Here is a 17,064-nt window from a genome sequence, read left to right as displayed (position 1 = left end):
GAGAAGGGGAAAAAAGGTTATGTTTATAGTAGTCCAGTCAGGCCAAGAGGATTACTCACTCATTGCTTCCTTGACCTAGCCAAAAATGCTGCTAACTTTCCCATCTAACTGCCCAACTTAACTAATGATGACCCTTTTACTCAGAGTGTATGAAGACACCACATTTGCCCAGAAAGAAAAGGTTGATTCAGTGACTGTCGTTGACCACACTCTTGAATTCCAATGGGAAAAACATGATGTTATAAAGAACGAAAACCTTCTTGTCCTCTAGTTGGTTTCAATCTTTATGGAATTGCTTATATTTCAGCAATTTTATATTTCAGAACTTGCTTTGAATTCTGTTGTTCCTCCAGCAAAAGCTATTTGATGGCCACTCCCCCACCCAAAAAAAATCTGTTAAGACAGGCTCAAAGCACATTAATTTCTGTTACAACCGACCTACTTTTTAAGCAAATGGTAATAAAAGCTGAATAACAGATTTGGGTGCCAATATTTTATACTACTTTTTTCTCAAAGAAATCTAGTTAACAGCTGTTCAATGGAAGAAATGACCAGAAAAGCACAATGTAGACTATAAACATTGCCTGTTTAGAATAAATATACTTGAGATATATAGTAACTGAGCTGAGAAAGCAGAAACATCCAGGAAGGAAAATGCCAAGGTTTCTGGAATCTCGCAGATGACCCTGGTCCTGCTGCTTAACTTGCTGCGTGACAGGTAAAGTACTTAGACTCCAAACTCTGCTTTGTCCGTGAGCAGCGGACTTGCTGTGAATACACTCTTCATCACAGCTGCTCTGAGGATTCGGCAGCTTGTCCCGACAATGACCACACTCAGGTTTAGGCTTAGTCGCCGTTCTAAAGATGCAAATGAAGGGCTGAAGCTCAGTTGTGGGCTTTACATTCTACGAGCTTCCATCAGAGCCTCCCAGGAAGGAACCGGGAGTGAGAGCGGGCAGGCATGGCAGAGTGGAGGGGCCAGCAGACACAGAAGTGCTGCAGGGGACACTCTGGGATAACCAAACTCAAGAGGCCACACAACTGGTTTTTCTCCCTCACCAAAGCTGCCACCGCTGCTGAAAGTTATCTACCATGGACATAATTCTAATTTTATATTAAGTATCGATGGGCAATCTGATCTCCCTTATAGTCAACCTCACTGTATTCTAGTCTATAAAAAGAGAAAGACCAGGGTGCCTGAGTGGCTTTCATTAAGCGTCTGCCATCGGCTCGGGTCATGATCCCAGGCTCCTGGGATCGAGCCCCACGTCGGGCTCCCTCCTCGGCGGGAAGCCTGCTTCTCCCTCTTCCACTCCCCCTGCTTGTGTTCCTGCTCTCGCTGTGTCTCTCTCTGTCAAATAAATAAATAAAAATCTTAAAAAAAAAAAAGACCGCTTTATTCAAAAACACCAAATCCCCCAACCTGGCAACCAAGGTTATGGCCACCTCTCAAGCCTAATTTTTAACGTTTACCTTCCCTTTCCGGCTTCTAATGCCAAATAGATTTTCGCATTTTTGCAAAGGCAGTGATTTTATCCTAGTTCCTTTCCTGTGACTCAGGGCTTCACAGATACAGTATGGCACCCAGATGCCTCATCATTTTATGGCTTCTGCATTTCCCTGCTTCAAATTCCAGCATCTACTGCAACACTGGAGCCCAGCACGTACTTTCTGATGCATATGAAATAACTGAGAAAGAATTTATGTGGAAACTTGACTGCAATAAATTAGAAGCTCATTTATGTCTTCATATGCCAGCTGTAGGCATTTATTCCTAAAATAAAAAGCTCAGAGTGAAGAGTGGACTGGGTTTCTTAGCTACCAACTGTAACCTCTCCCAGTGATATGCTAAGGTGTCTGGAACAGACTCTTCTTTATCATTGGAGGAGAGACAAAGAATGTAACAGTAAACGTCGCTTGAACGAATCTTCAGCTTTTTCTGTAACATCAAGCAGTTCCCGAAACAGCACTCCTTCAACAGAGAACACAGACTGTAGAGAGGATAGTAAAAGAAAGTAAACCAATCTTCGCCTCTGGTGATCTACATAATTGAAACCTAAGTGAGGTGTTTTTTTTTTTTAAGTTCCTGTATCTCCTATACAGCTAACAATAAGAACATTTGGGATAGATGCTTGCGGATGAGGAGAGCCAGTCGATGGAATGGTCATGCAGTTGAAAACATGTTTTGGGTGGGTGTGGGGGGTTGAATTTTAAAAATGGACAAAATTCCAAAATGTCATGCATGCCTGTTCCCCAAACAAAAACTGAATGACCAAATAAAAAGCAAGACAGGTGACCATTTCCAGTGAATATACAGCATTATCATTTCCCTGAGGTTTCATCAAGCAAATATGGCATTTTTTGAAAGACAAAAGGATCAAGTTTAAAGAGTAAAGGAAACTGTGCACTTTCAGGTAAAGTGGAGGTGATATGACAAGAAGGATGGAAAAGGCTGTTCAAAGTAAGCCAAGCAAGGAAATTAATCCCATAAAACCAAACCAAACCACCCCAAAAAACTGTTGTTACAAATGCTTATTTACCCTTACATTCTCTGAATAATTGGAAAATTAAATTTTGTCTTCCTGATTGTGCAGTTACACTTAACAGGAAAAGGTATGTGCAGATTTCTAATTTAGTACTGAACACGTATGTCCAGTACTACCTCAGGCTCACAGTACCTTAAAAGTACCCAGCCTTGGGTGACATCTGGGATAGAGATTACACAGTACCACCATGTTTATAGGAAGGAAAAAACTTGGTGCTTGAAAAGAAACTTGCCCCATGTCCATAACTCAAGGTCAGTGAAGAATTAATCACTGGCCCACAATTTCATTAGCACAAATCTTGGAAATAGAACTTCTAGAAAGTCTTGCAGAAGTTACATTATTAGCCTGGCAATAAAGGTGAGGGAGACGCATGAGGAATTCAAGGTACTCAAGGTGGAAAAATTCTCAGTATGACACGATTTAAGTTCATGGGGATGAGTAACCAATCAAGAGAAAAGAGGGAGATCCATCAAGGTCATGTGCAGATGAACTGGGCAGAGCCCCTCTCAAGCTAATAAATTAAACCAAGATTGGTTCGCCACAGCATTTTACAGAAGACCTGTGGGTCAGAACTGAAGGAGCGAGAAAGAGAACTCTGTGATGGTACAACAAACACAGAACCAACCACAAACTATCACCATGACGTATAGAAAGAACCAGAAGGGAAGTTGTCACAGTATTCAAGTGTTAGAAGATTTGTACGAATGAGAAAAGATAGAAAATAAGCTCCAGCAAGAAAGTTAACACATGTGGGAACATCTGGAAAACCTAAAGCCTAGGATGGACCTACCAATCCTTTTGGAATAGGGAAGGTCATTTTAGGGATGGCATGGACCAATCGGTCTCCATTTCCACAAGAAGCAGAACTCGACTGAATGAATAGAAGTTAGAGCAGTTGTCCGGGGAAGAATATCTGATGCATGAATGTGAAGGAACCCCAGGAAAAATCCCCTGTAGGAGGCTGCACAATAGTTTATTCCTTCAGACCCTTACAGGGGGACGCAGCTAGCAGTCCCAGTGGACTGAACAGGGCGTCAAGGGACAGGGGGCCAGGAAGCCCACAGAATTCCTCACTCTGTGCCTTGTATGGGTTCCTGTGGAAGCTAAAATTTGGGTGGTAATTTCAGGGAGGAAAATGCTTATATTCTCAAGGTTGAACATAAGTCTCACCCTAAAAAGCAATCTTACTAGGTTTCTAATAATTCAGTAATAAAACTGAAAAACATTTTTGACTCTAAGTACTTTATTCCCTGCTATGTACAGAAGAATCTATGGGGCAGTGGAAGACATCTCTAAATGTCCACCCCTCTGTTTAAAGAAGATAGACACACTACCAAATAAATTTAAATAAAACAAAAGAGCTCTAGTATTTTTTGCCCCTCTACCTTTAAGAGCTTTCTGCTTGGCCCTACTAATCAAAGAAATGTACTTGACGATGTTTTCAAAATCACCAAATCGGTGATTGTGTTGATGACAATCTTTCCGTGAGCCAGTTTCTATTGTTTTAATTAACTGAAAGAATAAACGTGTCTTTTAAGAGCAAAACGTCCTTCTGTTTCGAATCAGCTTCTTTGAGGTCAAGTGACAGGATGGCTGAGCATCAAGACAGCCACTCCTAGAAGGAGGCCAAACGCCACCCCTGTACCCTGAAAGCCCTCCCCTGGATCATCATCGGTGTTTAGTTTCAATTAAAAATCAAAGAGCTTCAACTGGCAAGAGGCCAAATGGAAAGGAAGCTATTGAGTAGGGTTAGAAATCTGAGGTGATGGCGGAATGGACCCTGAAGTCAGGAAGTCAGGTGCAGAAGAGGGGGGGAGGGCGCCAGGCTCCACGGAAGAGAGGCCATAATGCTTGACTGCACCTCACAGAAATGACAAGGCCGTCCTGGTGACCATCTCTGTGACTCACAGACTTCTGGTGGATTCTCAAGAGAACCCTTTTAGTACAGCGGTCGACCGTGGCGGCCCACTTCCTCTTGGTCTCCTCCTCCTCCTCCAGCAAGCACCGCCTCAGGTCCTGCCTCTCGGCCTTGCTCAGGGTCCTGTCGGAGGCAGGACGCACTAGCTGGGTCAGGTTCAGGTGGCCGTACAGGCTCCGCTCCACCACGTAGGTGATATTGAACTCGCTGACCGCGGGGCGCCCACGCACCCTCCTGCTGGGGGCGCCGCAGCCCCCGCCCCCTTTGGGTTTCGGCCGGGGCAGCTGCAGGTCGCAGGCAGTGCTGTGGACTCCTTTTCTGGAGGGACGCTGGCAGAGAAAAGCTCTGGAACATGAATAGTTAGTATCCATTTTCTTCAAGCGGATCTGCTTCCGGACACTCTGGACCTCCTCCAGGGACACCAGAAGGTGGTGCCTGCGCCGGCGGCTGTCATAGAAGCAAACGCCGTCCGTACTTACCCCATGGCTCAGGGACCCGAGGCCCTTCTTCATCTCGCCCTCCGTCAGGGAGCGGGAAACCTTCTGGGCCTTTTCTTCTTCTGGATAGGAGAAGAACGTCCCCATCTTCTTGGGGGGCTTAATCAGGCCCCGGCTCTCTCCTTTGCTGAAGGTTTTGACCAACTTCCGGCCGGCTCCCCAGGTATCCAGGCTGCTGGACGATGGAGAAGTGGTGAGAGGGTCTGAATCATCTTCCGGAGGTTTCTCAGGAGAGCCATCAAAGAAAAATGGCTTCTTGTGCACTCCAGAGTAAAGGGCGGACCTTTCATCCAGGCCCGGGGAGTTCTCAAACAGGTGCTCCTCCCCGCCTGGAGGGAAAGCAATACGGACAGGTTCACGGTCTCTTGTACATAACACGTCTACGTCCTCTCACCCAGATCCTTCTTTTCGTCATAGCCCCTGCCCTACAAAGAATAAGCTAATCCTCACAGACACCACAGCGATCCCCTCCCTGTATCACTTACCCTCTTCATAAACCCGGCTCCCACTCAAATAAATGCATGTAAAAAATAATCCAACTGTGCAAATGTATGGTTTCACACAAGCTTAATGTTAAAAGGTATTGGGTGTGTTTTCTTCTTTAAATATCTTTGTAGAACAAACACCTTAAGAAACCTACTCAAAATGCCATTTGGAAAACCTAAGCCAGTCATTATCACCATACTCCTTAGCCCTTAGCATTTAAAGATAATTACCCTTCTCCTCCCCACTCCAAATAGGATTACCCTCCCCCAGTTTGTAAGTGCTATCCTCACAAGCTAGGAATCAGAATTTCTCCCGTCTGAAAGGCCCTCCTGTTGAGTCCGCTTGGTTTTTTACAGTCACAGTGTGATGAATGCCACGTGGCCGATAGTGATTTTTTTTTTTTTTATTGGTACATGTGCCACTGAAGTAATTAAATCCCCAAGGCAGTTTGGGTGCAAAGACACCATACAGGGTGATAGTGTGCAAATGCAAATGACAAATGGTCCCCAGGTGACAAGTCAGACACAAAAAGTTAGGGAACTGGGGGATTCCAGCCAGACATGGCCATCAACTGGCCCTGCTAGGAAGCAGCAAGGGCATTTAAGGGCCTGGCCACGCAGGCAGCCCCATTGAGCTTCCACTTTGTTTCAAGGATTCCAGCTCTTGAAGCCTTCCCTGGAGCAAGGTATTGAGCCAAGCCTTCCGGAGCCCAGTGGAAAGGTTTGGACTCACTGGCAGGAAAACTGAGTTCTTTCCTGTGTGTGTTATGTGAACAGATGTGAAAAAGAAGTAGGTCAAACTGTGGGTGTAGCGATCCTAACTGGCTATGTCCCTTTAATTATAAGGAAACGTTTGAGCACTGCAGCTTTCCACCAGCTTAACTGTGAAAAGGAAAAAATAAAAAGTTCCTTGGAACAGAGGGGTGGCCCTAAATACACCAGCTGGGGTGGGTAAATGTCAGAGCTAGCTGCTCACTTCAGAAGGGGAAGGACGAAAGGACTGGCAGCAGTCCTTTCAAATTCTATTCTTACTTTTCCAACTGATGGGAGTTATTGTTACAAATGTAAAGAAAATCAGAACTGTAGTTATGAAATACAACCCCAGATGGATTCTGATGTCAGGGAGATGGTGGTAGGGAGGGAGGTTCCAGACCGTGTCCAGCCCAGAGTTCTCCGTCATCTGCAGCACAAATGTATTCCCTGGAGGATTATCCCTGGATCCTTCACAAGAGTGTAAAAGCAAAGTCTAGGCTTCAGAGGGGATATTCGCCGGACCAGAGGCAATGTGCAAACATCGTGAACGTCTCCTGCTCTTCCTCAGGACACCTGACTAATAAGGTATGGAGGCCACGGGTCCTTCTGCTGTGAGAAGTAAATATGGCAATCTCTTCTAGATCAAATCCAGCCTCCACTCTCAGGAAGAAGGGACAGGGCCCAGATGAGAGGCACAGCCTGATGGCAGAGGCAGCCCACTGTGGACTCCTCTACAAACGTGTCCAGACCACAGACCATGGCTTTACATTTAGCCCGGGTGTCCACAGAGATGGCAAGGCCCTCGTCCACCTACAGTCTGAAGGGGCCTTGGGGAATCCAGGTGGGTCTACTGGGTACTTTAACGACCTGTCACCCAACAGCGGTCTGGAGATTTTCTGGACTCTGTATTTAGAGCTGTCATCAGAGCTTCCCTACTTCCATGGCACATGTGAGTCTGGAACCAGCTGGTAGGCACCTGCCCGTGACCTATAGCTCTGCGTCCTGGTTCTGAAAAGTCTGCATTTGGTAACTGGAGGGAAAAATGACCAGTGCTTCTCCAGTGGCTGCATCAGCCTGTGTGCTGAGGGCAGGCCTTGCCTGGGGTAGGTTCTTCTGTGGTGGGTCTGCCCCGTGGCCTGAAATCCCAGCCTGGACTTGATTCCTTGGTCCAGAGCACCACTGCTCCCATTCTGGGACCTCCAAGTACAACCATCCTTTGGAAGAATGGTGGTCAACATGCAAGGCCCCGTAGTGATTTGGTGTGACCTACTTTACATAATGACCTTTATCTATTCTCGTCACTGAGATCCGAATGCGGAAGGAAACGCGGCTAGGGTTTGGGGTGACTTAATGCCAAGAATCCACCTTTATGCCCTGATTCCAGCTCTGATTCTGCCACTCACCATCTCCATGACCTTGGGCAATAACTGCATCTCTCCGAGTCTGTTTCCTCACCTGTAATAACGTCTGCCTATCCTAGAAATATCTACTTCAAGACTACTGAAGATGATAAAATTAAATGAAAAGAAATATGTGAAGGCACTTTATAACCCCAAAAGGCACCATACAAAAGCTAACGATTCATTACTGGGTCACCGATAAGCTGGGCCAATGAGGGAAGAGGGTCGGTGGGTATCGGCTCTAGGAGAAAAAACACCAAAAAGGCAGACGAAGGGGGCGCCTGGGTGGCTCAGTCGGTTAAGCGACCGCCTTCGGCTCAGGTCATGATCCTGGAGTGCCAGGATCGAGTCCCACATCGGGCTCCCTGCTCGGCGGGGAGTCTGCTTCTCCCTCTGACCTTCTTCCCTCTCATGCTCTCTCTCTACCATTCTCTCTCTCTCTCTCTCAATAAATAAATAAAAATCTTTAAAAAAAAAAAAAAGGGCAGACGAAGGGCACTGACCTGGCCTATGACTGAATATCGTCTAGGGTCATCCGTGCCCTGGATAAGGATTTGAAACTCAGTCAAAAGGGTGAGACTAGGTGAGAGACTCTTAACTCTCCTGGCTCTTGCAGGACTCCAGAGCTGAGGGGTGGGGAAGGGGTGGGAGCAGAGTGGAGTCCAGGCCACCTGGACTTAATTCTGGGCCTTCTGCCAGCCAGCTCAGTGACACTGAGCGAATTATTTAACCTCTTGGTGTGTGTCCATCCCCTCATTTGTGAAATGAGGATGGTATTAATGCCTGCCTCTGGTGGCTACTCTGAGGATGACATATTAAAACGAACATAAAATCTAAAGTGTGTAGAAAAGTGGCTGGCACACAGGATGCTCTCAGTGCTGGTGAATAATCTTCAGACAACTTAGTACTGGCACAGACACATAGGAAGGGAAAGGCTCAACTCTTTGAAGGTCCCGGGGCAGTGAGAGAGGGGTTACTGGGAATGTGAGTCTCTCCTGCTTTGCAGAAGCAATGGCCAAGGACCCGTTCTTTCGCCAGCGAGGAAGCTCAGAGAGTGCCTCTCCACAGGATTTGGAGGACCGTTCTCGTCTATAGTCCGGCTGGGGGGCAGCCCCACGCGGATGCCCTGAGCTGCCCACACACACACCTGACTCTTCTCCTGGCAAAACCGACAAGTCCAGTTAGCGGCAGCCCAGCGCCCCAACTCATCAGACACCAGAGGCTAATGGGGACTCAGGCGCATTTAATCCATCTTCCATCAGTGGCACCTAATTCATAACCAGATGAATTACAGTTCAGGGCTAGAAGCCCGTACAATTACTACTCCTTACCCTAAAGCTACCCCTCTAGGTATGTTTTTCCCTTTTGTCAACTATGTCTCTCAGAGATAGTTCGAAAGGCAGCCCTAATGCCCACGACAACTCTGTACGTACGGGCAACTGGGGGGTAGGCCCAGAGTACCCCGCATGTCACTCATGTGTTCTCATTTATGGACAAGACCCACCAATCCATTCGCTGTGTTTTGAGATTTAATTTTGGCAAGTGTGAGAGGTTTGTTTTAAAATGTGGTACCCAAGGTTGAATGATGGCAATTCCATATGGTTCTCCTTACTATTCCAACGGACACTACGTGTGTGAGTTCGTTAAGAGCCGCCCGTGAGAGGAAATCAGGCTATATTCTGTACTGTGAAACCATGACTGACACGCAGGTGTTAAAACAACCAAATGTAAAATCAGCATCGCACCCAAAGGCAAGCAGAATAACCACGCAAGAAGACACCCACACGAAACCTGGAATTCAACACAACTCGGTGCGAAGTTGCCCATAAGCACGTCTCTCTCGCTGCCCCTCCTCCCTTCTTTTCCTTTCTTGCCTCCATGCTCCCCTCGTAATACCCTCACCTCCAATATTTCTCTAGCGGAGTGGAGCTGGTAAATAATTACAGCAAACAGAAATTTAAAAACAGCAATAAAAACAGGAAACCCTCCTCTATGTAAGTCAGGGGAAATCCCAGTTCTCTTCACGCCTTGATTTTATTTGCGTAAGACAAAAAAGGCCTCTCAATGATCATTTTCAAATCTACATGTTAAATTTTTGAAATTCCTCAAAATGTAGATATGACATTTTAACAAGTCATGTGCTTTTTAAAAATAAGACCTATTCTTTCCAGTATTTTTTTCCAGTTCACTTATCATTTTCCAAACAGGAAATCTTATTCTTTTACCCTTTTGGGAGATTCTTACAAGATGCTGCAAATGCACACTGCTAACAACAGGAGTGACAAATATGGGTGAGATTTAAGCTGTCATAATTACGCTTTAAAGGTTAACTATTCACTACAATAAATCCAAGCCTGTGCCCCTTCTGACATAATTGCTTCATCTGACAAGCCGCTTAGCCAGCAATATAGCTCTTAAGATCCACTTAGAACCTCAGGTCCTTAGAGCCCCATCTGAACCGAGTCCTGAGACTGTTTACAGGAAGAACAAATCATCCCCTGGAGATCCGAAAGGATATTACGTGCCTCGATTGTTGGATGTTTGTTTGAGATGGATGTATATCAAATCTGGACTAAATTCAACGGGCAAAAACTGTGGAAAGAGCCGAGATGCCCTTCAACAGACGAATGGATAAAGAAGATGTGGTCCATATATACAATGGAATATATTACTCAGCCATCAGAAAGGATGAATACGCAACTTTTGCATCAACATGGATGGGACTGGAGGAGATGATGCTCAGTGAAATAAGTCAAGCAGAGAAAGTCAGTTATCATATGGTTTCACTTATTTGTAGAACATAAGGAACAGCATGGAGGACATTAGGGGAGGAAGGGAAAACTGAAGGGGGGGAATCGGAGGGGGAGATGAACCATGAGAGACTATGGACTCTGAGAAACAAACAGGGTTCTAGAGGGGAGGGGGTGGGGGATGGGTTAGCCTGGTGATGGGTACCAAGGAGGGCAGGTACTGCGTGGAGCACTGGGTGTTATATGAAAACAATGGATTGTGGATCACCACATCAAAAACTAATGATGTACTGTATGGTGACTAACATAATAAAATAAAATTAAAAAAATAAATTCAATGGGCAAGAACCATTGTCCTTTGGGCACAGAGGCCACTGCTGAGAAGAAGTTATAAGATAAAGTTGATGTAAAGTGGTGTACGCTCAACATTAAAGCTGTGGCACATCTTGAGAAGACTTCCTTGTCACACACTAGCCATTTCCCATCGCTGTAACACGAACAGTAGTAAGCCTCCCGAGACGCTGGACACCAGGATCCCTAACATGCTGAGCAATACCCTGCTCACATGCAGACCCGAGGCTCTCTCTGCAGCCTCAGCCGGGATGCAATCCCTTTTCCAGTTGAAATCATACTCTTTTTCTACTGAAGAGCTGACCCCGCCTGATTTAATTTGGAATAAACAGGGCGGAGCATGACTTTTTTTTTTTTTTTTTTTTTTTTTTTTTACCTTCGGTGCTGGGCTTTCTCATCTCTTCCACTCTGATCAGTTTCTTCCTCACTCTGCGAGTGGAGTTGACCAGCTTGTGTAACCTCTTAAACTTCACCGACTCCTCGGTCTCATCATCCGATTGTTCTCTTGACTGGCAAAGAAACCAAGGAAAAGTTAATCAGATCATTGCCCCAGAGACTTTTGCTCTGGCAGCCGGGTGCAGCCCGGCCTCCCCACCAGTCTGAGCTCTGGCAGCTGTGTGGCTGCACCTGGGGCGCCCACCGATTGGCCCGCCGGAGCTTACGAAAGCCGCACACACCACCCCGGGGCCTAAGGCGGTGGAGAACCAGGTCCCAGGCACCGCGACACACCCGGGGGCCCTGGACCGGCACGGGGCCTCCTTCTGTTGAACTCCGACAGGACTCTCTCCGCCAGGCTGGCCCTGTCATTCCAGTCCCACTGCTGTGGTTTGGGCCCGGCTCTCATCTGTCTGGCCCATCAGGACTACTCAACGTGGTCATCAACTACTTCTCCAAACCAAAATTCTGTTGACTTGTTCCAGTCGTCCTCCAAAATCAAAAACAGCAGGGCAGGAAAAGGGAAGAGAAGCAAAAAGCAGCCTCCCGTGCCATTCGTTAGGCGGGCCTGCCACACCTCGGCCATGGCTGCCGCCTCTTCCGGCTCCTTGCGAGAGCTCCTAGGGAGAGCATGAGGACAGACGCCGCATTCCTCCACGAGGGACAAGGGAAAAAGCTGACCTTTTCAGCCATACAGTACAGTGCATATTCCCCAGCATCCCATTTCATTTTGCAGCGATTCAAGTATGCTCAACCCAGCTGTTTTCCCTCAAGTATCAAACATTACAGAGAGGAGAAAAAAAAAAAATCTCTCCGCAGCAGTGACCCCAGTGAAAACAATCCTTTCCTTGTGAACAAAATGAGGGTTTTGGTTCCAAGTCAGCTCTAACATTCAATATGCAGCTTCCTCTGTTTTATCTGTTCAAAATGTGAAAAAGCAAAAGCAATCTGCAGCTCCAGGGGCATGCTGCATGGGCCGGGTGCTCAGGCGGTCCCGGGAGCGCAGAGCCCAGCCGAAATGCGCAGCCTCCACGCACCCCACGCAGCCCGGGAGCAACCCCAGCTGATCCTGCACATCCTGGCAACCACCTTCTCTCCCACTTCCTCAAACCTAGTTCACAGAAATAGTAAAGGCGGAAATGCCTCATATAAACAACAACAAAGCAAAACAAAAATCACAGCTCTGAACAACTGGCCTAAAATGAAGCCAGTCCCCCGCGAAAAATCGACAATCGAATAGGTACGCAAGGACTGCAGAGAACAGTGCTTCAAGGGTAAAGAAGGTGGAGATTCCATGAATTAAATGGTGCAGCATGTTGAGTCCACAAATATTTCTGTAGCACTGTGGCACTATGTAAGGCATAAATACAACCCATTTCCTGGCCTCTGTCCTCACCCTGAAGCTCCCAGTGTAAGGCCATTGTACTTTCTCTCTGCAGGACTATAAGCAAACCATTCACCCACTGAAGAACAATTATGATAACCCAGAAATGGCAAGTCATCAGGACAGGGGCACTTCTCAGGCTTCCCTTCTGTGAACTGTATTCAATGTCTCCAAAATTCCTAGATAAGATGTTGCATCTCCATTTCAGAATTAAAGTGAACTACCGCTTAGCTGAGCATAAGGAAGAGAAATGGAACCCCCAGGTAATGGGGGAAGGAGGTTACACCACATGCTGGCAATGAGATTTAACATGTTTGGTCTAAAACTTACAATGTAAACAATTCAAATGATATAGGAAGTATGGCTTCTGCTACCTAATGGTATTGTCTGGCTTGAATTTCATTTTTACTTGGCTGAACTGTTGATGTGTGATGAAAATGGTCAGAGTGGTCAACCAGAGGAATGAGAACTGGGTGAACCCTCATTCTGGGTAATCAGCACCTGAGCAAAACCGTAGTGCATGGAATTACACAGAAACATTGAAAGTATTCTGCCTTCTTGATGTGTCTCAAAAAGCTAAGCAATTCTAAGAGGAGAACCAACATCATAGGGGACAAACCTAGAACATGTTTGTAACTGTCACATTAAAAAATTCTTAAGTCGGGGAGGGGGGTGGGGGGATGGGTTAGCCTGGTGATGGGTATTAAAGAGGGCACGTTCTGCGTGGAGCACTGGGTGTTATGCACAAACAATCACGGAACACTATATCCAAAACTAATGATGTAATGTATGGTGATTAACATAACAATAAAAAATTTAAAAAATAAATAATAAAAATTCTTAAGTCAAAAATAAATAAATAAGAATAAAAAATTCTGAAGTCAAGTGAAAAACGAAATGAGCACAGGTTGTTTATAATCAAGACACAGGGAGCTATGTCAGAGAATGAAAATCAGTGATGTGTGTGCGTGCGCGTGTGTGTACCTTGTACCTAGTTTGGGGGTTGCTACCGCTGCTTGTGGTGGTGGTGGGGGAGCTGTGTGCCTGTGCATTCCACAAAGACAAATCATATGTAGGAAACATGCCATCAGAGGGAACTTCTGAGGAGAAATGAAATAAGTTAAACCGGGACAACAGAATTAAAGGCAAAGATCCCCGCCCCAAGTCCTACTTTCCTCTGTCCTGATTCACTGTGGTGAAAAATAACATATTCCAGGTACTTGTTTAATTGCTTTCACATGTTCCATCTATTTTTGAGAAACAGGATCTCTTTAGAACTTTGAACTAATGTTATTTTTATTTTTCTTAAAAAAAATGAAGACTTTAGGGGTGTTTGCCACTGACAAATCACAAATCCTAGCAACCAGTAACTTTTCATTATCATGGTTTGGATGCTAAACAAGGTAGATGCAGCACAATGTATATGAAGAAAAATGTAAGATAAAACCAAAGTCAATCAAGATATATTCTCCCTTGAGTCAGCCTAGAAGTCACTGGAGTTAACCAAGTGTATCCCAAGGATGCTTTTTATTGATAGAGAGGTGTTGACTTCGCACTTCCTCCTGAGTCCAGAGGATAAGGAGTTGTAAAATATTTGCCTTTAAAAAATTCTCTCCAGCTGTTTTAACATACTCTGTAAAAGGCGTGCATTTCTTTTAAAATGGGGACTAAAGCTTACATTCCTCATTTCATGTTTCTCCTTTTAAATAAGCACACACCACTTCCCAAATACTAAAAATAACTTATCGTGTCTTTTTTAAAAATATATTTTATTTATTTATCTGAGAGAGACAGAGACAAGAGAGAGAGCATGGGCAGGAAGGAGGGGGAGCAGCAGACTCTCCGCTGAGCAGGGAGCCCAATGAGGGACTCGATCCCAGGACCCTGGGACCATGACCCGAGCCGAAGGCAGATGCTTAACTGACTGAGCCACCCAGGTGCCCCTTGTTGTGTTTTTTTATTCAGAAAATTACACCCCCAGAGATGAGGGTGTAAGAATTTAAAAATAACTATGCATGAAATCTTTGCACCTGGAGGAACTTTGGTAAAAGATGAAGTAAATCTGCATTACATACAAAATGAATGGTTGATTTCAAGAAACAGACTCCTAGATTAAACAGAACTACTAGAAAACAGGTTTTAAATAAACTGAAGTGAAGAAATAACAGTGTATGTTTATGCACGTTGTAACAGGACCCGGTATTCTCCTCCTCTCTCTATCCTGCCCCAGGTCAGAGGACTAAAGTAAACTTTAATTTGATCATCGTCTAAATGAGAAGGTGAAAACTAAATCATCTGTATAAAACTCCCCACCTCTAAACTTTAGTCGTAAAAGGCAATTAATGTATTCCACCAAAGGATGTGGAAAAATGGATTTACATTACTGTAAATAGAAACATTTGATTTCCAGCCTTTCTCTTGCAGATTTTTCCACCAGAAAGCCCATATGGCTCAACTTTTAATTACTTTGGCTAATGCTATATGTAGTAATTCTGTGGTGAATGCTTAAGTGTTTCATTTCTGGTTTCCATGGCAACATTACATCAGATTGCAGACAGCTGGCTCCACAGTTTTAAACCATAACAAATTGACCAAGCCAAGGCACAAAACTAGAGCTGCTTTAAAGAGAGAGTACACCATTTGCCTGCCAGGGTGCTGAATGAGGAACCTATGGGGCCCACTTGGCAGGCGAAGGAGGGTGGAGCCTCCTTCTTTCTCAGCTTCTTTTGGAACATGTGCGTCCTTGACACATCTGCAATGTTCTAATAGGAAAGACATGGAGCCAGCGTGGAGAACTTTCCATAATACAGCTACATTAAAGATGACCAGAAAAAGGAGCACAATTAATAGCATCTGTAGATAGAAAAATTTGTGTGCTGGAGCAAACGAAAAGCATCCCCTCACTTTCAAGCCTGTCAGTGCAGGTCGGTACCAGGTAAGATATGCCAGTGGACCCACTAAAACAAACAAACAAAAACTTTCTTCCAACTATGATGCACTGTAACAAATGTTTTCCAAAAGCCACATAGCACAGTCTTGCAGGCACGGGAGCACTGTCCCATAATAGAAGTTAAACTGAACTTGCAAAGAGCAAACCAGAACCCTTTTGGGGACTGCTCGAGACCATGCTGAGCACAGGATCACGTACGACTTTGTCTTTTGCAGAAATAAACTCAGCTTGTTTCCCCAGCTCCAAACACTCAGCACACTGTCCCAATTAGCAGCCAGACTAAGTCAGTTTATCTCCCCTGGAGCCACATAAGATATTTAAGCATTTCTGAATGCATCCTGAAACTGGAAATGTATCTGCTTATGAGATTCACACAACGGTTTCTGGTTAACTGGGTGCATAATCAGACATAGACACTTCAACTTCCGAGATCCACATCATCAGTGGCATTAACCTTAAGGGAAGGAAGCCGATCGCTTGTAGGTTTATGAAAAGCGACATCACGCAAGGCTGTCTGCAGTCAAGTCCTCCACACTGAAAGCCTCCATGATTGACAGCTGAGCTCCCACCACGTACACTCAATCTCTTGAGAATCGTTCTATTCTCAAAAGAATATTCACTCTTCCCCCCCCCCCCAAAGCTACATCTTCATACTGGGTCAGCCTGCTAGGGAAGAGTGCTCAGGGTTACACAGCAGGGAAGGAAAGGACAAAACTCGCAGAATTTGAATAGAAAGAGCAAAGCCATCACAGCCGGGTGCAATGGAAAAGCTTTTCCTTGAAGTGACAGAAAGCACATTTTCCCTTTGCCACGGAACACAGCCGGTGGACTTACCGGCTTCGGCATCGAGCAGGCGTGAGGGGCGACGCTGCGCTCGGCTGGCACCCCCGCCCCTCCCCAGGCTGAGAGCGGCTTCACTCCGGGTCCGTCAACTCTGTAATCTCAAAGTGAGTGTGAGGCACTCCTCGAACATGTTCCTTTGGAGTTACATGATCAGACAGGCTCCACCAGCACAGATCAGTATCCGAAGGAGGAAAAAGTGAAGACACTGGATTCAATTAGCTGCTTTCTGCTTGCTGCCTGATTCCCCCGTTCCTTGCTCACTGCATAACTTGTAAGAAAGGCATAAGTCATCAGCTCTAAGCAAATCTCCTATTCACCACCAGGAAAAAAGGGAGTGTTGTACGTGGCAAACAATCCCTGTTTTCACTGACGAAGGCTCCCTGACCTCCCGCTGGCCTCCAGTTCCTTAATTACTGTCTATGGAATTCCAGAGAGAGAAAAAAAGAACGCGGGAATCTGAGCAAATCCGGGACAAGGACTAACCCTTACAAGTGACTGAACTTAAAAAAGATCGCCTTCGCAGATATTCTTCCAAACACCCCCTGAAGGGAGTAGTCTCGATTGAAAATAGACACCTTCCAATGGCTATTTTTGACATTGCTGAATTAAAACTTGTGATTTTGGTTTTCTCCCGAAGCTGTCACTTTCTGTCTCTCCCCACTCCTTTTTTCCTATTTTTAACTACTAAAGTAAATGTCAGGTACTTCCTGTCCAGTGATACCTCTAAAACTGTCTTACCAAATCGTTTCAAT

At 45.5% G+C, this 17,064-nt stretch overlaps 1 protein-coding gene across 1 annotated transcript in view; it reads right to left on the bottom strand.

Moving 5' to 3' along the window:
• The window catches only part of SASH1 (SAM and SH3 domain containing 1), a 193,251-nt gene that overhangs the window by 30,168 nt on the left and 146,019 nt on the right, over positions 1–17,064 (bottom strand). Inside the window, 2 exon segments of the mRNA XM_073894060.1 lie at positions 4,455–5,290; positions 11,077–11,209. Of these exon segments, the coding sequence (XP_073750161.1) occupies positions 4,455–5,290; positions 11,077–11,209 (969 nt within the window).

This window comes from Callorhinus ursinus, unplaced genomic scaffold (genome assembly GCF_003265705.2).
Source record: "Callorhinus ursinus isolate GAN/ISIS: 27379988/994484 unplaced genomic scaffold, GSC_fseal_2.0 scaffold6, whole genome shotgun sequence".
Lineage (NCBI taxonomy): Eukaryota > Metazoa > Chordata > Mammalia > Carnivora > Otariidae > Callorhinus > Callorhinus ursinus.
This window is presented reverse-complemented; position numbering and strand designations above follow the sequence as displayed.